The sequence below is a fragment of the Mesocricetus auratus genome, unplaced genomic scaffold (assembly GCF_017639785.1).
Source record: "Mesocricetus auratus isolate SY011 unplaced genomic scaffold, BCM_Maur_2.0 Super-Scaffold_100004, whole genome shotgun sequence".
NCBI lineage: Eukaryota > Metazoa > Chordata > Mammalia > Rodentia > Cricetidae > Mesocricetus > Mesocricetus auratus.
In genome coordinates, this window is record NW_024429189.1 from 29,562,707 (window position 1) to 29,585,413 (window position 22,707).

At 44.6% G+C, this 22,707-nt stretch overlaps 1 protein-coding gene across 13 annotated transcripts in view; it reads right to left on the reverse strand.

Annotated features, from left to right (window-relative positions):
* Positions 1-22,707, reverse strand: part of Rbms1 (RNA binding motif single stranded interacting protein 1) — a 210,195-nt gene that overhangs the window by 12,557 nt on the left and 174,931 nt on the right. For 8 of the 13 annotated variants that reach the window (XM_040745435.1, XM_005068999.4, XM_040745436.1 and 5 more), the window contains 3 exons: positions 16,121-16,278; positions 14,204-14,283; positions 437-552 (listed from right to left, as the gene is read on the reverse strand). In XM_040745435.1, coding sequence (XP_040601369.1) covers positions 437-552; positions 14,204-14,283; positions 16,121-16,278 — 354 coding nt within the window. The remainder of the gene's footprint in view (positions 1-436; positions 553-14,203; positions 14,284-16,120; positions 16,279-22,707) is intronic. The other 5 variants (XM_021226578.2, XM_040745438.1, XM_005069003.4 and 2 more) reach the window with 1 other exon arrangement.

The window sequence follows — 22,707 nt, forward strand, 5'->3', positions numbered from 1 at the left end:
GTGTGGAGGTAGAAAGAGAAACGCGTGATCAGAATATATTGTATGGCACAACATTTCAGTAAGAAAAAAATGTAAAATAGAAAAGTAAATTCTCAGTGACAGATAGACTGTCAATTTTAATCTTAAGGACAGATTCCTGAATACTATTAGTGTAAATCTATTGAAATGCTGAACCCTCCACACTGAAACACCTCCACGGTCATCCTTTTACCGAAGTGCAGTGTAGCTGTTCCCGTGGTCCACCTGTTCTCCTGAGGAATGTACACTCAGTAACTCCTGCACTGGAGACAGCTGCAGTCAGACAGCCCTTGAGTGACAAGCCACCAGCAGGACGTGTTTCAGAAGTGTGGCAGTCCAGAGCAGAAGCCCTCGTAGGGCTTCTCATGAGTGTATTCAGGATGACACCCCCACACTGAAGTTTCAAGGAAGGACTTACAAGTCTCACCTCTCCTTCTCTGTGCCATGGCCGTCCATTAGGGATGTACTTGTTCGGGTTCTGTCTCTTCTTCTGTCCTCCATCCGCAAACTTGCACAGTAACGGTTCTGTAGGAGCTGCGGACATGGGAAGACGACGTGAGCGCACAATTGTAGGTGTGTCTGACCATATGGAAAAGGGTCTCTCTTTCAATAGGAGAGCACTGCTAGTGTCAAGGAGGATCTCCGGCCCTGCGACTCCAGAGTCACAGTGCTGACTGATGTCCCCACACTGGAGAGCTATGGAGAAGCCACCTCTACACACTGCAACACCATGACTCCCTCCACTCTGGATGCTCTACAGTTCCACCGCTGGACAGTCAACAAATAATCCCCAAAGGAACCCGGAACACTCCTCCAGCTTCCCAGACTGGCAGAAAGCAAGCCGGTGTCAGGTCAATCACACCATGCTTCTCTTTACAGACTTTATAGCTGTTGGTGCGTGCACTGACTGTCTTTTCTCCTGCCTGTTTTGTTATTACCAGGTCCCCAGCACCTACAGCGTAACCACTCTCTATAGGCATGCATTCCATGCTGGTTACATCAGCGGGTAAATCTGGATGGGCCTCATTTGTACTAAAGAAAGCTGCAGGAGATGGAGAGAGTTCAGGACTCAAGGACACTTGCTGCTCTTGCAGAGAACCCGAGTTTGGTTGCTAGCAGCACAGGTGGCTTAAAACCATCTGTATGTAACTCCAGCTACAGGGGTGCCAATGCCCTTTTTTTTTGACCCATGAGGAGACACGTATGCATGTGAGCACACAAATGTGCACATAGACTTGAATGAAAAGTTAAGTTACATGTACTTGCATTTCTTATCTAAAGGTTCCTCCATCTCTCAAATCCTCCCATTCAGCTGTTTTACCATCCATTCACCGGGACCCAAAGAAACACGCAAGAAATGAACATTCGAAACAAAACAGTACAGTCGCTGAAAACGAGATGCGGGTGGCACAACAGGCCATCCACGCTTCCCCTTCACTTTGCTGTTCTGTGATACACACACCGGCACGTTCTCGGAGGCGCGGGTTTTCCCGCGTGTTTCTACTTACTGCAGTAACAGTGCTCACACCTTCCTGTCTGGCTCCCACACTCAGGGCTTTGTCTCCTGGGGAACCACAGTTACTCCTTTCAAGTTCTCTTTCAAAGTTAAATAACCATGAAGAGAAAAACATTACTTGTGGAGAATTTACTCCTTTCTCCTTTGCCTCTTATTATCCTAATTCATCTCTTATTTTATATCACCATTACCCACCCACTAATGACAGGGTAGAAGCAAGAATGTCTCTCACCACTTACAACACAACACAAGCTGTAAGCCCTCCCCAGTGTCTGACACTCTGAATGCGTCCCTGGCCTGCCCTAGAAGTAAAGCACTTCTAAGTGGGTGTATGATGGTGTAGACGCCGTTCATTTTCCTCGGGTTCAAGTTTAGTCTGTAGCGTGGTGATGTTACAAGGCAGGGTCTGGCAGGAGGTCACTGGGGACACAACCTCAGCATCAGTGACAGTGGTTCTCAGGAGCTCTCAAGGATCCCAAGAGTGAGCCCCACCCCTGAAGAGCTAACTTGCCGGCTTTGTCTTCTAGTACCTTTTCCTGACTGTGTGCGGTCCTCACGGGAGCTGAGCTGATGCTGACATCAGGCCCTTCAACTTCCTGAACTCAGACCTAAATAAACCCCTTGTTTATAAAGCCACTCGGCTTCAGGTATTTTGTTATGGTAATGAAACATGGACTGATAGTAAGAGGGCTCATAGTGAAACTGTTAGATGTGAAAATGTGAGTGAAAATAGATGCCTGACTCCAACTCCTCCACCCCAGGCTTTCCCCAATAGAGAACCCTATTTAGTGCAAACTGAGCATGATGGAAGATGGCTGGGCAGAGGTCAGCTGGTACAAGGTGATTGTTTTGGGGGGAAATTCTACCCAATAATCACAGAAAGTCAACACTTTGACTACAATGAAGCGGGGCCACTTTGTAACCATCACCAATGGTTCTTTTAACTCTACAACTGGACTAACCATTGGACAGGCGGGAACCAGGGTTGAGAAGGCGGCACCTGAGCAGAAGTGGCAGATAAAAGACACACCCTCCTGAGAGGAGGGACTCACCACACGTGACATTCCTTTAAGTGACTCTCCTTTGTAGACAGTTAAAAAGTGGCTACTTGAACTCCAATACTGAAACCATGCCCTCCCAGGTCCCTGTGAGCTTGAGCTTGTGTGCATGACTGGAAGGGGCTGTGGTGGTGAGAGAGAGGACCCCGTTGCTGACTGAGGACCAAGCAAGAGCGCAACGGAGACAGGCGAGACCCACTGTGCTCAGCCGGGTGCCACTCCGTGCTGTGAGACTTTAGTTTTCTATGCTCCCGTAGGGCGAGGCTGAGCCTGGGGTACCCAGAGGCACTGGACCTCTGCCCATGCTTACAGTGAGGAGACGCTGCCAGCAGAGGCTTCAGGAAAACTCACTCTGGGCTTACTTGGCTTGTCAGAAATGCAAACTATTTTCTTTCATTAGCATAAAGTTCTCCCACAGAAAGAAGGCGACCAGGCGGGACTCATCCCGAAGTTCATCTCCCATTACGTAGCTAAGCAGCAAGACCCTTAACATTTGCTCAGTGGCCACTGTCCTATCTGGGGATAACTTGGTTCTCACACATGCTTATCTGGATTCTGCCCTTTCGGAAGGAAATCCTAGGCGGCAGCCACCATACGGTGTGGAGGTGAAGCCCAGAGAGTGATGTTGTGTTTGTATATATCCCATTTAGCATGGGTGACCTGAATGGGAGGAGCTTTTTTTCAAAGTGAATTATACTTACTATGTTCTTCTGTGCCGTCATTAAGATTTTTCCCTCTAAGAGCGAACAGTAAGTAGTTAAAGCAGTGTTCATCTTAAGCAAAGAGTTCCCTACTTTAAGGAACTGTAAGCCGTTGGACATGGCATGTATGCCAGACAGCGGCCAGCTCCCCACTCAGCAAAATCAGAGTGCTTCATACTCCGCGGGAAACAACAAAAATCCCAGCAGCCTCCTTCCTCCATCAAATTCTCTTTGTCTGCTTAGCTCGGTGTCTGCTACGTGGCAGGTCCACAAGAGCAGGAGTCACAGTAGCTCACAAATCATTCTGCAGTCTCCCCAGGGCTGGAGTTCACAGTGGATGAGGATGTACCCTATCTTCAGAAAGCCCGGTTCGTCACGACTAGGATGAAACACTGAGGGTAGGCATATGTGATTTAACAAAAATGCTCCCTTGAAACAAATACAGATGCAGGAACAGCTGTCATTCTTCCCTGACACTGCTCCATTGACTTGGGGGGCACTGTTAAGAAAGAGCCCATGCTTACAAGCTCTTAATGCCTTTATTGACCATAAAGACCACCCACTTGCTTTAGGAAAAGCAAGCCACACAAAGTGAGGGAATTTCCTGGTGTCTTTAGCCACAAAGGGTTTAATTCACTGTAACTGGCAGTTGTCTGGACAGTGCTCAACAGTTGGAAGAGTTTGGTTAGATTTTTTTTGGGGGGTGGGAAAATAAGAAGCGGGCCAGACTTCTGTATTTTGTTTGTGTGTGTGCAAGCTTGTTAACAGAACGGCAGCTTCACTTCATCTGCCTCTCTGGTGCTTTTGATACACTGGACCGTGGTGCAGGTCCTTGGCTTGCCACTGGGAGCCTGAAGCCCAGGTCCCAGGCTAAAGAATCAGGAGTTCCTATGTGACAGCAGCTTGCTATAAGCACAGGCACTTAAGGCAGCATCCTTACCGTCTTTCAGAAAGAAGATACGGGGTCACATACCATGCCAGAAGGGCCAGCAATGCGGTCTGCACAGTACGGCTGGATGAACTTTACAGAATTAGTATGTAACAGTCTATCTCTAATGCAGTCATTTTCCTAGAGTAACAATTCTCATGATTTTCATTATTTTTAACTCTATGCATGCACATGTGTCCGTAGAGGCCAGGGACCAGGCGTGTTGGGCCTTCTGGAGTTGGAGTTGCAGTGGTAGTGAGCTGGCTAGCATGCATTCTGGGAACTCAAGTCCTCTCTCAGTAAGAGCTCCTAAGTGCAAAGAATCTCTCCAGCCTCTGGAATATGCAATGTGTCACCTGGGTGTGCTAAGGGGTTACTATGGAGTTCTGACAAATGGCTTCTGTGTGTGTTGTTCCCAAGTGCACGCAAGTCTACCTGGTGATGTCTCTTACCTTCCTCTTTTATCTTTCTCCACCTTAGTTTCGGAGCCCCAGGGATCCTCAGGTCTCTGCCTCCTCAGGACAGGGACTACAGGCATATGCTTGCCCATATGCTTTTTATGTGGGTGGTAAGAATACAAACTCAGGTCCTGAGTTTTATGGGGCAAGCAGTTTATTTATTGAGCCATCTCCCTACCCCTTGACACACTGTTATTTATCTATTTCACATAAAGCAGCATATAAATACATAAACTACCCTGAACCAATGGGCTTTCCCAAGTATGCTTTCCCAAGTATGCAAGTACTCTTAGGCTGAAATTGTCTTAATAAGGGTGACCTCTGACATGTTGTGTGATTTTTTTCAGGCCACATCTCTTAGCACCCAACCCAGGAAAGTTATTTTCTTATATATTGGAACCAACAGGAGCATGCATCTTTCAAATTCTGATGACTGTAGTGTTACCTTTAACACTGCTACGGCCCCCAGGCAGAACACTGAGGTCCTATTTCCTGGCCCCTCTTGAGAGCCATCTAAGGTAACGGCACTATTGGTTTTTCTAGTGTCTCAACAGAGATGGAGCTTTTTACACATGTCTATTTCTATGGTGCGACACTCCCTCCCGAGAGAGCAAGAGTGGCTACACCCACAATGCCTTGCTGCAGTCCCTATTATGTATTTATCAGCTCCTTAAGCTCAGACTGTGACAGTCTGTGCACAGTTGTCTTTCCCTGACATTAGTACTAAACTGCACTCCTCCCAGAACCAGATCTTTGCCAGACAGTGTTCACCTAGCTACCTGGCCTCCCGGGGTCTACCTGGCCTCCCGGGGTCTACCTGGCCTCCAGGGGTCTACCTGGCCTCCTGGGGTCTACCTGGCCTCCCGGGGTCTATCTGGCCTCCTGGGGTCAGCTGTGCAGTTCACCAGAGAGTAGACCATTCCCCCTGTGCATCCTAAATGGAGTTTCCTTATTGTTTTCACACTTAGATGCTGACAGCAGTAGCAGCTGGAGAGTCCACTCCTTCCGCATCCCCCATTTTTTCCCAGTTACTCAGCATTTGATCTTAACCATCGTATTGCAAAATATAAATTGTCCTTGACAAGTTTCTTCACCCAATCTGGAAGGTCCGTGTTAGCGACTTCAATCAGTTCTGATAACGATGGCTACTTGAAAAACGCCCCATCATAGGGAGCTGACCCCGTGGAGAGAAAAATGCAGGTTCCCAGAAGCTACAGGAATCATTTTCACTACAGAGTGTTCCCCATCTTTCTACTTCACTGGCATCAACTGCCTTTACATTAAAAAGCAAAACAAAAATATATATTTTTAAAAACCTCTGCTTCATTGTGAAGCAGAACAAAATGAGTCAGGATTGGGTTTAGGGTTTCTGGAAGATCTTGACTCCTGGTTTTAAGGCAAGCATCAGAATTCTGCTCTGCTTAACAGCAGCTGTCCAGTCCCCTTTGCGCTCTTAGAATTCAGAGAGCAGGTAACACCACTGGGCTGCTAATGTTAAGACACACTCTAACCCGGTCACCAGTATTTGGAGGAGTTACCAGATCATTTCCACTCTGTTGTGAGTTCACCGCGGAGAATGGAGTAATTCCTAAAACACTTGTTTTGACCTGAGGTTGTAATGTACTGTTCCTTGTGTGGAACACTACATCCCTCCATGGCCTCTGCCTGAGTTCTTTTCTTAGAGTCCCCAAAGCGATATACAATGTGACCTGAGAGTTATAAGATGAAATCGAGCCTGTCTTCCCCAAGTTGCTTTTGGTCATGGTGTCTCATCATAGCAGAAACCCTAACTAGGGCATCTGGTGTGAAGTACAGGAGGGAGAAGACACATTTTCACCAAACTTTCTTTACTGATGTACAAACAGACCCTCCAAAAAAGTTGTTGACTGTTATTTCTAGCCTCTACATGCTTATAGTTCCAAGACACAAAATGAATGTGGAAAAAATGTTTCATAAAGCAAAAGCAGAATTCCTATGTATGCTTTCCCTTTACTCTAGAAAGACCTGTAATGTTCATATCAATTTCAAGACCTTAGCCACATTGCATTTTGAGATGAGATAATACGGAAGAAATTCAAATGGGATGGATATTGCTGGCATTCCTTATTACTGTGAGACTATGCAAAAAAAATTACAGCCAGCCATGCACACATGAAGTGTTTTTTATGACCAGCTTTTAAAATATAACTTTTGTTAAAAATTTAAAAATGTACTTATTACAAGTTAAAAAATATACGTCAACTAAGAATATGCCAGAAGCTATCCAGGCTTTGCTCCTAAAACGTTCCTCGTGAGCAGCCATTAATGATTACTCATCTTTTACATGCATACTGCTTCCTGTCTGTCCCGTTTCTAGCCAACCAAGGGCACAGCTGTGGCTTTGCTTGGTAGCGGCTCTTCTTCCCAGGGACCCGGGGGTCCCACCTGCTCTGGTCTCTTCTTACACGGGTGTGAGGAAAGTGATACTGGCAACTTATTTACATTTGCCTCAGTTCTACTGGGCTTTTTAAATTTTTTTTTATTACTTAAACATATTCATTTATTTCATATCCTGACAGAAGTTTCCCCTTCCCCCTCCCCTCCCACGCCCTCCCTCATTGTAGAGGATGACTTTTCACCGGGTCTAAAGGCAGCTGTGGTGTGGCTAGGCAGTGTCAGCTTTCTTGGCCCGTGTCTCTGCACCATGGTGACACTTTTCTTCTCACAGGTTGAACACGATAGAAACCTCTCCAATCCTGAGTCAAAATAAAACTTCCCTCCTCTACAGGGTCTCTCATGGGTATTTGTCACAGTGACTCGAGGTCTCACAGGGAAACCCTTGCTCCAGTAACCATCCACAATCATCCCAGCATGGCAATCTAATAAGAGCAGCTCCAAGGTGAGCACTTAAACCCGCATTCCTGTAGCAGTGGGAGAGAGAGCACTTTGTAGGTAAGATCATGCCATCTAATGCTACTCTGTTCGTGCAGTGGTGGGAGGGAGCGGGAGTACCCCAATAGGTATGATCACAGTTCCAGGAGTTTTCCAGCTAACGCCATAAGCATATTCTTCCCAGACAACATGCCCTCTTCCAGGAAGACAGCAGAAGAGCATCGAGACAAATCCCCGAGTGCCCATCATGACCCGTGTGCCTGAAGCACAGATCCGACTTTGGACATGAGTGCTATGTAACTCAAGTTCTCCAGCCTGGTTCCAGTGTTCATTAAGTGGAAAGCCACTCCCACATCGCTTCTCCATAATAGGATTTTCATCAATTAGTATCAAGTAGTAAAAAGCTCTACACAATTCCATGTTCTCCTACCCCAGGACTTCCCAAGCAAATCTACATACTTCAAATCTGCCAACACTCAAACTCAAGGGAAATCTAAAAAAAAAAATAATAACACCTCGGCATTTTCAAAGGAAAATGGGTGAGAAGTGTGGAAGAAGAGAACTTATAAACAATTTAGAGAAGTTGTGTAGGAAAGAACAAAAAGCATCCTGAAAACATGGTAAGAGCAGGAAACAGTGTGCTAAAAAACAGCATTCAGAAAACAGGCTGCATTAAAGTTATAATGTGCTACCTCAGATTTCTTACAAAGTTATGCACATGTTCTGTTATATGCCATGTTTAAGGTTCCCTAGCACAGCTGGCACGGGGAATCCCAATGTCATCTCAATATAAAAACACAGGTTGGCAGAATGATGGGTGACATAGAGTTGAGTATTCAAAGATGAACTTGAACTTTTTTTTTTATTGAGACAGGGTCTCACTACATAGCCTTGGATGGCTTGAAACTTGCTATGTAGGTTAAAGTGACCTCAAACTCAGACATCTACCTGCCTCTGCTTCAAGGGCATGCACCACCATGTCCAGTTTTACTTCCTCCATTTAGCCTTCTAGAAGTTAGTGTGTATGTGTTACAACTAAGATGACTTCACTATTCACTTAGAATTTCTCTTTTGGGGCTTTATTACTTTTCTAGTTTTCCTTCTACCAGAGAGAATGCAACCTAGGCACTAACTGGTTCTGGCAATGACTCAAGACCAGCAGATCCCTTCTGAGGATCTAGCACACCAGCATGAAAGCTGTGTTCGGATGCGAGACTAGCTTAAGTGGATTTCTTTTCTGAACTTGGCTCCAGTGTCAACAGGCAAACTGCCAACCGTGCAAAAATCCAAGTACTCTGACAGGAACCATACTGGATAATTCTGCTTATGCCAGCTAAACAATGCGTCATCAAATAAGCCATCCTCTGACTGTGTTTATGAGATGTTATGTCTACCTAGCAATGAGCCTGCAGCATTTAAACATTCAAGAAGGCAAATTTAACGTAACCTCTGACATTTTATTTTCTACCCGATTTGACGGATAATCTCAAGCACTCCCCGGACGAAGAGAGAGCTGCCCCTGAGATACTGGCTTGCATTCAAAGCTCTTCTTAGTGCGTGTACAAAAGTAACGAGTCTAGGGAAGCTGAACGCCATTCAGACTCCTTATGGGTTCCAACGTGCGCTGGGGACTTGTTTTGGGGAAAAGCTGAGTTCGCTGCAAGCATGTGCTTCCAAATCCCCAACTCGGCCTGGAGGCAGTTCAGCCTCATTTGTATGTCAGAAGCCTGCTAGCGGCTCAGTGACTGGAATGAGTGCTACATGACAAATGCTCAGAGAAACCACTCAGTGACGCCAGCAGGTACAGGCGGTGAACAGAAATAAGGAAAACAAATGCTCCTGCCCACAACCGACTTGAAACCTAGTCCTGAACCCAGATTAGCACTCGGGGAGTTTACCAAGCCCTTGGAAATGAAGTAGCAGTAAGCATGACTGGGAACACAGAGGACAGCTCAGTTGCAACACTCCCTGCAGCCATGCTCGCAACATGGATGGGACTCATCTGTCTCTTTGTACTCATGTGTCCCTTGGCACAGCTTGGAAGAGACTATTCTCTATCAGCTGCAGTGTTGCCCAGGCTCCTACAACCATCCATATGTGGTTTGGAAACCACCGGGTTTTCTCTCGAAAGAGTGTGACCTGCAGTTTATGAACCCACTTCAAAGGAAACAGTCTAATGACAACCACGAAGTCCTTTAGAGAACAAAGGAAACTGTTCATTCAATCTGTGACACTCTGTGAAGTCTCTTTCACGGAGGGAATTGGAAGATTTTATCTTAGGCTGATACAAACGGCCCTGGACGCGTTTCCTTTTTCAAGAAACCTTGCTGCTGCATGAACCCAGAAAAGAGAGGTCACAAGTAGATATAGATCAGTCTCTGGAAGGGACGGGAGCCTGGATGGAGGTGTGTGGGATCCTGAGTATGCAGACTACACTCAAAGTGGCACTGCTCGAAACTCACAGGACAGGCTTCTACTAGTTTGAGGCTAAAATATTCTTCTTTCCTTCCTTTCATCCAAGTGGTGCTGATGAAAAAAGGAAAACAAAAAGGAAGCTCTTCCACTGGGCTGAGTTCCCCAGACGCACTGTCCTTCCAGGACCTAGAATTTATGTTCCAAATGTGTGCCTATGGGCAGTTCACCTACAACAGAAGTGATGTGCTGTCAGGTTTTAATATTACAAGATCAAGTGTGGCCTGTGGTATTACACATACATACAAATCAGTCCCTCTATGAAATGAAATGAAATGAAACTGGATACAGGAAATTAAAGTGACTCTACTCATCTTCATCAGTCATCCAGTTAAAGATGGAACCTGGGAGTCTGGGAGGACTAATACACAGTAGCAGTCCCCCATGCACAGCCTAAGAGCAGCTACTCTTTCCAGAGACTCCTGGAGGGAATGACTCTAACTTCAACATACCTTGGTGCTTTCTGGCTGCGTTCTATGCGACAAACTAAGGTACATGTATCTCTTGCCACTTAGAGATGGCGTCTGGCCAACCTTCTATGTTACTCAGGTTCGATTCACAGGATCTAGATCTGGATTAAAGATTTTTTTTTACATATGAAAGGTACTGGACAGACTCTGGGGGCAAAGATGAGTTTGGCCAATTGGCACACTTTCCTCCTTGTCTGGGTTCCTGCATGGTCGCTTACTACAGTTACCCTGGTGTGGGGGTAAATTCAAGGACCTGACTGTCTCCACAGGAGCTTTGGTGTTAATGCAGTCGATGCAGGTGATTTACTGCAGACACTAGTGAGCAGGGGGCTTTGAAAGGACCCCTCTCCAGACTTCTACCAAAGCAAGAGTACATCAGCAAGGCATAGGTTTGTAGGTAGACAAGGATGCTGTAAGGACAGACTTGTTGCTCCAGACCCCAAAGCCAAAAGCAGATGTCCATGCAGGAAGCCTGAGGGTACAGTGGGGGTAGGATGTGACGAAGCAGCCCGTTCTAACCGCCTCTCTTTAAAAGCAACGTGAGGTGGTTTCTGTGACACTGCATGCTGGCAAGGAGCGCGACGGGGACTGACTGCAAACCAGAAGGTCCTTGGGTTTTCCCCATGCGCTACCCTGTTAGGAGCCGACGCTGTCTTGATGCTATGACATAATGGGATTTATTCAAGACTAACAAACACTGCTTGTTGCTTGGTATAGCTCAATCACTGCAAAGCACGAACATAAAGAGATGAGGAGACTGTGTCTATGAGCCTGTGGCGGAGTGGGACTGTCACATGGAAACACAATCAGGTGGAATGTAAGACAGCAGAGCCTGAGCAGGTTCCTTCAGGGAGAAGACAGATTCTCAACAGTCTAGAAAGACAAGGGGAAGACATCCATTTTAATGGGAAGCAAAGACATCAAGGTATAGAGAACACAGGGGGAAATGACAGAGCGTCATGTATCTGTAAGGGGTTCTACTGGTGACTCAGTGCTGAGGACACAGGGACAGCATTGAGGAGCAAGGGCTCTAGTCACTACGGCCTTCAGGGCCACTCTGGGTGTGGGAGCATGGTGAAACCGAAGGATGCGTTCTGTCTAAAATTCTCTGTGTATTTAGGAAGTAATGTGAGGGAGGTCAGGCCAGACAGGAAAAGCCATTGGCAGGCTGCTCTAATGAGAGACAAGGGACACAGCAGGCATAGAGGGAAGGGACAGAAGAAACACCAAGGACCCGAGTGATTATTTGAATGGGAGAGAGGAAGGATAGAGGTGGCTGGGGGAACCCAGTCCTGGGTCTCTGACTTGGGTGCTTGGTAAACTAGGTAACTGAGGTAAAGAAGGCAAGAACACAAGCAGTGAGGGCAAGAGGCCTAGCTCTGGAGACTGTGGACACAGCTACTCAATAGAAAATTTAGAAAGAGATGAGTGAGTGAGACTCATTGCATGCAGGGTCTGAAATCTCAAGACTGGATCAAATCTATCAGAAACTGAAGCTTGGAAGTGATTGGTTGAAGGATGGTATGGCACAGACGATGTCAGTCACGAGCAAGTGCTCAACTGTGTTTCCCTCCTACTCTCCCCTCCCCTTTAATAAGACATGTTAGAGCTCTAGCTCTCAGCACCCCAGAATGTGACCCTGATTACAGACAGGCAGAAGGAAGAGGATGGCCAACTGCAGGCCAAGGGGATGCGTGGAACAGCCCCTTTACTCACAGCGCTCAGAAGGAACAGACCTTGAATTCTTACAGCTTACACTTTTGGCCCTCAGAACAGTGAGTCACTAATTATTTTGTTACAGTTGCCCTAGCAAACGGAATGCTTGACTAAAGGAATTTAAACTACAGGCTGGAGAAGATACCAGCCTGGAGAGAACTGAGGAACGATGGGAAGCAAGGCTACCCTTTAAAAGTGTCTTCAGGAAAAGATGGCCTTAGCTCAAGATCACAAAAGACCAAGATGATTCCAAACACAAATGGATTATTTTCTTGTGGAAAGATCTTGGCATAAAGTAGCCTATACTTCTAGTCACTAAATTCTGTGATTAAAAACATTCATGATGGCTACGTTCACAATTTTTTTTTAATCGTGATAGTTTTGTCACATAACCTACAATCATCTCGGAGAAAGTACCAATGACTCTGGGCATGTCTGGGGGTGGTCTTAAGTTAATTGATGTGGACGATCCAGTCCATTGTGTGTGGCACCATTCATTAGACAATGGGTTCTAAACTACAGAAGAATAGAGAAATCAAGCCAAGCACAGACAAGCAGGCATCAACTAATCCATTCTCTCCCTGCTCTTGACTGTGGATGCCATGCGAGTCCCTGCCACCTCGACTTTCCCACAGTGACAGATTGGAATATTGAGCTAAAATAAGGCCAGTGCTGGTTGTTCTCTATAAGGGTGTTTTTTGTTTTTTTTTAAATCACAGCAATAGAAATGAAACTAGAATATTAACTCTTTGTGGATTTTCTCCCATTTGCTCACCAATTAGTCAGGGAGATGTTATTTTATAGATCCAAAATAAAAGTTTTTCATTTTGTCAGGAAAAAAGAGGGATATAAGCAAAAAGCAGATACAACTATAGGAGAGGAAGGCACAGCAAGACCCCATTGGAACAGGATCACAAACAGCATTAACTTCCTTCTGGAAGGAGAAAGGAAAGAGCGCGGCACAGGCAAGGGTCCTTCGATAGAGGATGCAGAAATCAAGTGGCATTTCTGGTACTCCACATTATAGTCATGAAATAGGGAGTGTGGGCATCTGCTTTGAGCTCTTAGAGGACTGTATGGGTGCGAAAGGGGAGAAGGGAGGATTCTGGGGAGCCTGAAGTACTCAGGACCAACAGTGGTGCTGAGTCCGGCTAATCTTCATATGCTACAGAGAAAGAGAAAATGGTCTACAGCGGGATCATTCCAGTCTGTGTTCTTCCAGCAGGCTCAACCAACAGTGAGTGTACAAGGAAGCCAAGGCTGCCACTAAAGAAAGGACTGTGACATCAACAGACCCCAGAGTAACAAGTCAGTTCTCAGCAACAACAGGAGGAGCCTCTTCTATTTCAGAACAGGCTTCCCGGAGTCTGGGTGTTACCTTGCTCCGTGAGGTGTAGTGGTTTTAATTAAAGACAATGAGGCTGGGGGAGTGACTGAAGCCGAGTGTAGTGGTTTTGATTAAAGACAATGCAGGCAGGATGAGGTTGGGGGAGTGGCTGAAGCCGAGTGTACATAAAGTGTGTACATAAAGGGCCATAGGAGGTGAGGACAGAACGATGCTGAGCTCTCAGGGGATGTGCCCAGTCCTGGGAAGGCTACTGAGGATGGTGGAGAGGTGGGTTAAAGGATGGCTGCATGGCCGGCGGTGGTGGTGCACGCCTTTAATGCCAGCACTCGGGAGGCAGAGGCAGGCGGATCTCTGTGAGTTCGACAGCCTCCAAAACAATACAGAGAAACCCTGTATCGTAAAACCAAAAAAAAAAAAAAAGGATGGCTGCATGTTAAGAGACAATTCTATAGGGCTTTGCCAGTCAATGTCTTACTACAAGAGTTGACACTCAGGTTCTTCCTGGCTGGTGCATATGTAAATCTTATTTGCCAAGACAAACAAGTGTTAAAAAGTGGGAAGTTCTGTATCTTAAGAGCCATTGTGTGCTAAAGTTACATACATGCTATATAAAAGATGGTTGACAAAACTTTAGGCAAACAACATACCAGAAACTCCTGGTGGGGTCTTAATGAATTTTCCATTAAAATGACCAATTACAGCTTCGCATTTTTCTGTTGATTCCATCCTAGTCATAGAAAAATAAGAGATACATAAATAGTACATTCACAGCACTAAGAGACTTTGCGTAACTATTGCTTTAGGTTTAGGAAATGAAACGTAGCAGAAAACTATGAATATGACAATGAAAAAGAAGACTTAACTTTTTCACTAGCTGTTGCTTTGGCATTTCTACAGTAAAATAACTGATTCCAGAGTTGTTATAATTATAGCAGACAGAGTATTCTGACTTATAAAAGACAGTAAATTCTATGAAGAGTGTTTCATAGTAGTCATATAAAACATGATTTTCTAGTGGTTGAAAACGTAAACATTAATTTATAATAATTCATAATTCAAAAAGTAATTCAAAATAATTCATAATTTTCTTCGTCACGATTTTGTGCTAAAAACAACAGTTGAGAATTTTTGTATTAAAGATGGTCTTTCCTGTTATGAACTCTCATGGTAATGGCTCTTGTCAATCAGGATGTGCCTTATGTGCTTTTAACTTCCACTCCGGGTTTAAAATTAAGTTAACGAACTTAATTATGTACTTTGTCATCTTGACTTTGGAGGAGGAACTAAAGGCTGGAGCCTCATTTTACAGTTTGTCTTATATCTACAGGTGACTAAAATTTTTTGAGAAACACTTCTGGAGAGTTAATTAGTTTGACTTGCTTTTCTTCAATGAAAGCATTCAGTCACCTACTCAAAACTCATTATACTCTGGTTCATTCAGCCACGCCTTACTTTAACTAGCAGTGATGGGTCTTAGGAAAACAACAGACTTGCCCTGGACTCTGCATGGGTGCTATCAGTCTATAGGGGTAGCATACTTGTCTGCATTCAGAAGAGTACCATGGAAGAATCACATGGGACCGGACCACCAAATGTCTTGCCTGGAGCCTCTTCACTAACGAAGTAACAAGTGCGCTACTGGCACTGTCGGAAGGATATTTGGGTTTTATTCCAGACTGTCTGGCCCAATGGAACAAGTGACTAAAAGTCAACAGAATCAAGTTGCAGCCCTTGCCTTTGTGACTTAATGGTGAGGTGACAATGTAATAAATGCTTTCTTGACATCACAAGTTTGCAGTAAGATATCAATGTCCTTTCCACAGTTAAGTAAATGTCAGTATTTTCCCTCCAAAAATCAGTTAATAATTTAATGCATGCTGATATTATCTGTCAGTGCCCACTGCTAATAATATCTTAAATAATTCTCTATAAAACTCAGCTTTTGTGTAGGGGCTTTAGTATTATAAATCTGCCATGAACCAAAGCTCTTTGTCTAATTTAATTCTCCAGAAACCAATTTAGCCACCAAAGTAACCTTTCTAGGAAGAGGATAAAGATTCCATAGGAGGGGCAGGGATGCTTCATTTATACTTAAAACAGTCATTAAAAAAACCAAACAAACCTGAAGAATTATAAATTGTTAACAGCTTCTGTGTTAATGAAATGGTTATATATTATATCCCTCCGTTTCTTTTTCTGAATGTCTGAAATATTTACTTAAAAAAACCTAACAAAACCAATGATTATGAATCAGACTTGTACTGAGAAAAAGATACTGGAGACTGTTCATTTGTGAATGATTACGAGCATCTTGAAGTAAGGAGTCAAGCTGTCAGGACCACGTGTCTAGAGTCACTGTTCTTGTGACAGTTCTAGTCATGAGCCACCGAATACTTGCTTTGGGGAGTCTAGAACCTCCCAAGGCTTGGAAAATCTTACTTGTAAAGTCACACGCAACCCAAGTCCACAGTCTAGCTGGCTCCCATGACCCTGGCTCAGGCGTTCTCTTTTGGTCATTTTTTGCTTTCCAGCAACTGTTCATAAGGAGACAGCAGCATGCTTACCTGGCAAAGCCAACACCACGGCTGGTACCACTGGAATCACGCAGGACCCTTGTAGAAATAACCTGTCCAAAGGGTTTGAGCATATTTTCAAGTTCTTGCTCATCCATAGACAGCGGCAGGTTAGAAATGTACAGGTTGGTAGGATCTTGTTCCTGTTGCTAAAGGCAGAACAGAAAGTCAGCGTCACATTCCAGCAGAAGGGAGGCAACAATGTTAGCAATCTTATTCAGCCCCTGACTCTGCAAGTCCTTTAAGTGCTACATAGTGAAACCATGGTGTGTAAAGAACATTTATGCCACCTTGGACACCTGAAAATCGTGTCTGAGTCTTGTGCAAACCGTATACACCAGGCATGGTCCCCAATGTCATCCTCGGTAGATGTGGCATCACTGGTCTGCACTGAGCTGGAGAGGATACTATCACAAAAAATGTCAGCAGCATGCCGTGACTCCAAGATTAACTAACTATGCTGGTTTTCACAAGTCCACGTCAAGCTCACCATTATGCTGGAGGCTGTTACTGCTAATATTATTCAACTTAGAGATCTGTGAAGAAAGACTCGGGACCCACCCAGTGGAGTCCAGTACAGGTTAGGTTCAAATCCTCTGCCACTGCTCCGTGGCAGAATCCACACTGCTTTCCTGTTTCCTTCTTTGGTTTTCACTACATCATAATCCCCTAGCCTCAGCTCCCTGAGTGCGGGGATTAGAGATGTCTGCCACCACATTTGGCTCCATTCTATTTTAAATAGTTGTCACCAGAGAAAAAAAGATAGTTTCCAAATTAAACTAGGAACTGTAAGCCACAGCAATTGTCACAGCCACTATGAGAACAAATCTTAGAATCGAGAATAGATGGGGAGGGCAGGTTGGGTTAACCTTTGTTCCACAAGGGTCATATGTTATCTGATGATGGAACTGATCCATGCAACTAATATTGGAAAGGAGGTCTAGATATTTATTTAGAGAGAGCAATAATTTAACACGAACAGCCGGGTCAGCGCTCTATGGTCTCCGAACCATGGTCAGGATCCAAGAGAGTGAGAGCACTCACCTGTTCCTTCTTTTATTCCCTGAATCTTCCCACGTACCAGTGACCACGCCCCCTTGTGGTCAGCTGCAGGTACCTGGTTTCTCCCTACAGTTATCCATAGGCCAGCACACTGCACCGGCCAGGTCTGGGATTAGAAATGTAGAACCTCAGGTCCATACTGCATGGGCAGAACCAGAAGCTACATTTTAACAGGATACACAGCTAATTGAAAAGCACATCGAGTTTGAGAAGAGACACTCTCATCAGATCATTTCCTACTCAGTCTTCCTTTGTTAGAGAGGAACTAGCTGGAACCAAAGACATGTGACTGCAATGCACACATACAACAGCCACTAGGGGAAGCCTACCTGACAACAAGAATATTTTCTGACTAAGTCGAAAATTCACCTATGCAGCTGAGGTTGGCACAACCTTCACTTCAAATTTTCCTTTGATCTTACGTTCCCCTTGCTTCTAGTTTTGAAGATGAACCGAGGGCCTTGAGCTTTCTAGGCAAGTGTCCCACCAAAGAACTGTATTCCCAGGTCTCCAATTTTATCTTTACACATAGAAGCACATGAGCTGACTTCTCTTTAATAAGCACTACTGTGAAGTCATTAATTGATGTCTTAGCCTTTGGCAACGGAATAATATCCTCATTACGACTTCCTCGATTTCGGAAGTACACTGTTCTAAAATGTATGTGAAGCACTATGCATGTTTGCATTTATACAGTCTTTCTAATGTACCTTAGCATTAAACAAACCTGAAATGAAATGTCTCCTTTTGCATAATTTTCAAGTAATACCAAACACTGACCCTTTGTGGCCTGTTTAGGGGGTTCAGCTCACTGTTGGAGCTCTCGACTGGCATGAGGTCTTGGGCTTGACTTCTGAATGATGAAACGGATGGATAACCCAATGAATTAATTTAGTTTCATACAGAATGATAAATGTCCTGGTATTCTGGAGAATTAAAGTTAAAAGAGACAGAAGTATGGGCCCTTAGAACTTTCTGGTCCATGTAAGAAAGAAGGCAATGCATATCCCGGCCAAAGGTATAGAGCACTGGCTCTGTGCCCAGATGATCCAGGTTCTAGGGTATGTTATGGGCAGGTCCAATAAAAAAACGAAAAATTGCAAAAGGTTCAACACCAACCAACTGAACAATCTTCGTTCATGAACCATTCCCAGGCCAACCAAAACAGCCCCATGTATGCTTTCTAGCTGAAATTAGAAGGGTTTAGTGTGGTACCGCTGGTTATCTTACACTGAACAAAATACCTTATTGTCCGTTACATAAAGTCTATCTTTAATGTTGAAAATATGCCATGTTATTTAAACAGATGTAGGACAATAATGCACGCAGTGGTTCAAACACAAGGAAAGACAGTGCAGTTGTCTTCACGTGTCAAAAGTTCTCAACTGCTCTGAGGTGGGGTAGGAGAGGAAGCCTTAGCCCTTTATTTTCACTTGACTTGATGCCTCTACCAACTTCACCCAGTAATCACACAGTTCCTCCAAGAGCCGTCTCACTTTGGGTCCGGCCTCCCAAGTCTCTGAAGCTTTCTTTGTTCCTGTGGAAACCTACACAAGCGGAGTCACTGCTCCTTGAAACTAGCTTCCTAGACAAAGGGTTCATTCAAGGTATCTGTGGCATCCCAGATTCTCACTACAAGAAGGAACTATGACCCCAGTCTTCCAGCAGCTCAGGCATCCCAGACTCTCACTACAAAAAGGAACTATGACCCCAATCCCATCTTCCAGCAGCTTACAGATCAACAGAGGCGAAAGGAAATGCATGCGGTGAAGGCTTGGTATGTGCATACCACACTGGGAGGGGGCTCTCTTAAAGATGAGAGGACATGTTTGTTGTGAGAACATGGGACATAGAGAACTAGCTAAGTCAGGAGACTGAACCAGACTGTGCAGTGGCACCTAAGGAGGTGGCCTTATTTTGTCACTTACTGCGTTAGATTTTTTTTTTCCCACTACAGGAGTGCTAACATTGAAGAAAATGACCACATAGCCTCGCCCTAGCTACAAACTTCCTTGGAGCCCTGTGCTTTATCTTAGTGTTCATGCCTATGAGTGTAGCACTTGTAGAGGCTGAGACGGAGAACTGCTGTAAGTTGAAGGCCAGCCTGGGCTACATAGGCCAGCCTAGGATGTAGTGGGAGACCCTATCTTAGCATCTATCCCCACGTAAAATGAGAGCTCGCTTCTACAACAATTTGGAGAGAGATGAGATCTGGAACCTGACACAAAGCACTATGTTTTGCGAGGTCTCCCTTCCTGGAGGTGTGCTGAGAGAGGATGGAGGAGGAGCAGTCTTCTGACAGCCACACTCTGCAAAACAAGAGGGTTTCAGAGGCACCAAAGTAGGGGAGGGACATGAGCAAGATTCCTAAATCATGCTTAGGTTCAGAATAAAGCAGGAACTGGCTAACGAAAGGTCTTGAAAAATACTTTTTAGACGAAGATATGCTGCAATGACCTAAGTGTGTTATGTAAGAAATGCACACAAAATTCTTTAGACTTTTGAAACTATGATTATGAAGACTTCCATGACTTCATATTCAAGCATGCTCACAGAATTCTTTACATACTCAAGTCTTTTTAAAAGGGGAGTTGACAAGGTCCACGTGAGTACTTCCTAATGTGTCTTAGTTGGTTCTGGGATAAATATTAATGAAAGCAATATATACTTTATAGAGTTTTAATTTAACTTGAAGGTTCATCAATAGGGGAAAAGCCCCACAAATATTAAAATGGTTAAAAAAAAAACCTGAAGGGATCTGTGTGTATATTTGGCGGGTGGGGTGGGTGATACCAATTACTGTGACAAGAGGGACATATAATGGACTAAGTATATCTAAATATTTCCTGTGACTTAAAAAATTATCCTGGGCATTTGAACTCAGGGGCCTTTTGCGAGCCAGGAAGACACTGTACTGCTGAGCTATGTCCCAAGTCTGTGAAGAGTTTTGGTATTTGTTTCCCATAGCAACAGCCTTATAAGTTAAGTTTCCTCATTTGGGATGACCACAGCAGCTAGTATTACATATTCTTTCTTTCCATGTCCTGCAAACACTGCCCACAACATTGCAGTGATTTCAAACTTAGAACACAAAAGAATGGGTTGAAACCCCAGGCTGGTTGCACCAGCCACACACATACCTCAATCAAATCCTCTAAATGTCCATGAAGTCTCATTACTGTATATATTCACAAGAAATGGCACATAAAGTACTTACAGTAATTGGTGGTGTTTTTGAATGGAGATTAATTAGGTCTCTTTAAAATCTTTAAACAACTCTGTTTCATTATGTCTAAATAATAAATTGCCAGGTCTAAAAAAGTGATTCTGTGAATTACAGGTAGCCAAGAACAGTGGGCGCAAGAGGCCTCTTACATTCCCAGGCACAGATGGGGTTCAGGAGCTTTCCTCACACGTGGAGAAGGAAGTCCCATACTGGCTGTCAGAGGGCTAACTGGCACTAAAGCTCACTTGAGTAGAAAAGCCAGGCTTTGGAGGTCCCACATGGTATAAGGCACTCAGTCATCATCTGCAAGAAATTAACAAAACCCTCCCTGTGCTTGTGGAATGGTTCCTAAAATGCAAGAAAGGGACTTGGCAGGAGGAGCAGACATCTGCTTTCGTCTGTTTTCTCTGGTATTGAATAGGTTCGCCCACCAGCAGATCGCCGCTGACGGGTGTGTGCCTGCAGACTGCTCAGAGCGTGGTGGGCCTCCGGGTAAGGGGAGCTGAATTCCTGCTCATTTGCCTGTGATTTGTTGAGAAAAGCGTGCAAGCTTACTATCCTTGAGGGTCTGCTGACCCCAGCCAGCCTTAGGAGGGGACAAAGAAAGGCCTATAGGAGTCATTCTGTCTCAGGCAGCAGCCTCAGAGTCATACCTTGTGTCTTTTTAGCCAGTTATCTGTCTTTCTTTTAATTGAATCTTTTTTTTTTCCTTTTGGAGACAGGGTCTCACATCTGTTTAGCCTAGGCCAGACTGGAATACGCTGTGTAGCTCACACTGGCCTCAAACTCATAGCAATTTTCCTCCCTCAACTTCCCACTTGCTGGGACTCCAGGCATAAGCCATCACATCTGGCTTAGAATCTGAACCTTTTATGTGAAAGGAAATATACATTGGAAACATCTGCTATGTTTCATATACACCGGCTTTCCAAAAAGGTCCAAGGCCATTTATTTCTGTTTGTTAAGTTTCATCAGGGTACTACTCCGTGGACACAATTTCCAAGCATCCCTTTGCTGAATTCCCAGTGTTTATTCAACCTTGGAATAAAGCCCTTTCTCTTAATTAGTTGATACTTTTAATCAATAAAGCAAACACTTCATGCCTACCACATGGCAGGTACTGAGCAAGGCAGCAGAGGTTAGAGCATGAATGAGAAACAGCCACTCCAATGTTCTGTTTACAGTTTTGAAACTCAGTTTTAAGTATCTGTGGGCTCAGACCTCAGGGTAGGTACCCAGTGTGTCAAGCAACATTGTCGCTCTGCCTCCCCTCAACTGAGTGCCCCTTTGTTGTTTCAGATTACACAAGACGGACTGACTTTAATACATGAGTTTTTAACACAACGCAGCATCCCAATTCATCCACTAGAAGAAAGTGGACAGTGATTGGTCCCTTATAGTGAGACCACACAAGCCACACTTAAACTTCCTTTGGAAAAATTCTCTCCCCCAAAAATGTGCATCAGGTAACCCTTGAGTTCATCAGTGTAAGAGAATGAAGTGAAGACCATATACTCAAAACCATCATTTTATGGTAGAGGGCAAGAGATATGCTTGTATTTAAAAAGTAATGTCTAACTTTAAAGATTTTTTTAAAAAAAGAAACCAGGTCTTGAAATTAATATTCTGCAGAAGGACACACAGTCAGCATCCCTGAACCTGCACATTGGTCCTCCCTACGGACGATGGACAATCATGTCCCCTGCAGAGTGGGGCTTGTTCTTAACCCTCCTGGAAGCTGGCATTCAGAGTGCATCACTGATATGACTTACAGAGTCAACCTATACTCAAGCCTGTTTTGAATAAACACACTGTAAAGGGCCTATCCAATACACCAGGCTCCTCAATACTACAGCTGCTAGGATAGTATGCAGGGGGAAACTATAAAAGCCCCTGTCTTTTTTCAATAGGCTGATAAAACAGACTTCTAACTCAGTTTTGACAATGGGTGTTGATGTTCCTAGGTTCCACAGGGAGAAACCAGACCACCTAGCGAAAGCCTGCAAGAATCTGACTATGGTTGGATTAGGATGAGTGGCTGATCATCCAGCTCTTATCTGTCTGGAGGAGACACACAGGCTGAGAATGACATTTCTGTGGAGAGAAAGGCAGCCATGTTCTGGGCCTCCACATGTGGTCTTTTACCCTCTCATTAGCAGCCAAGCAACAGGGCTTTCACAGGCCTCACAGAAAGCTTGATCTGGATCCCACCAGCTCACAGGGCACAATGGGTCGAAGTATGACTCAAAAGCTGAACAACTGAAAGGGAGAGAGCTGACGGAAAGGGTCT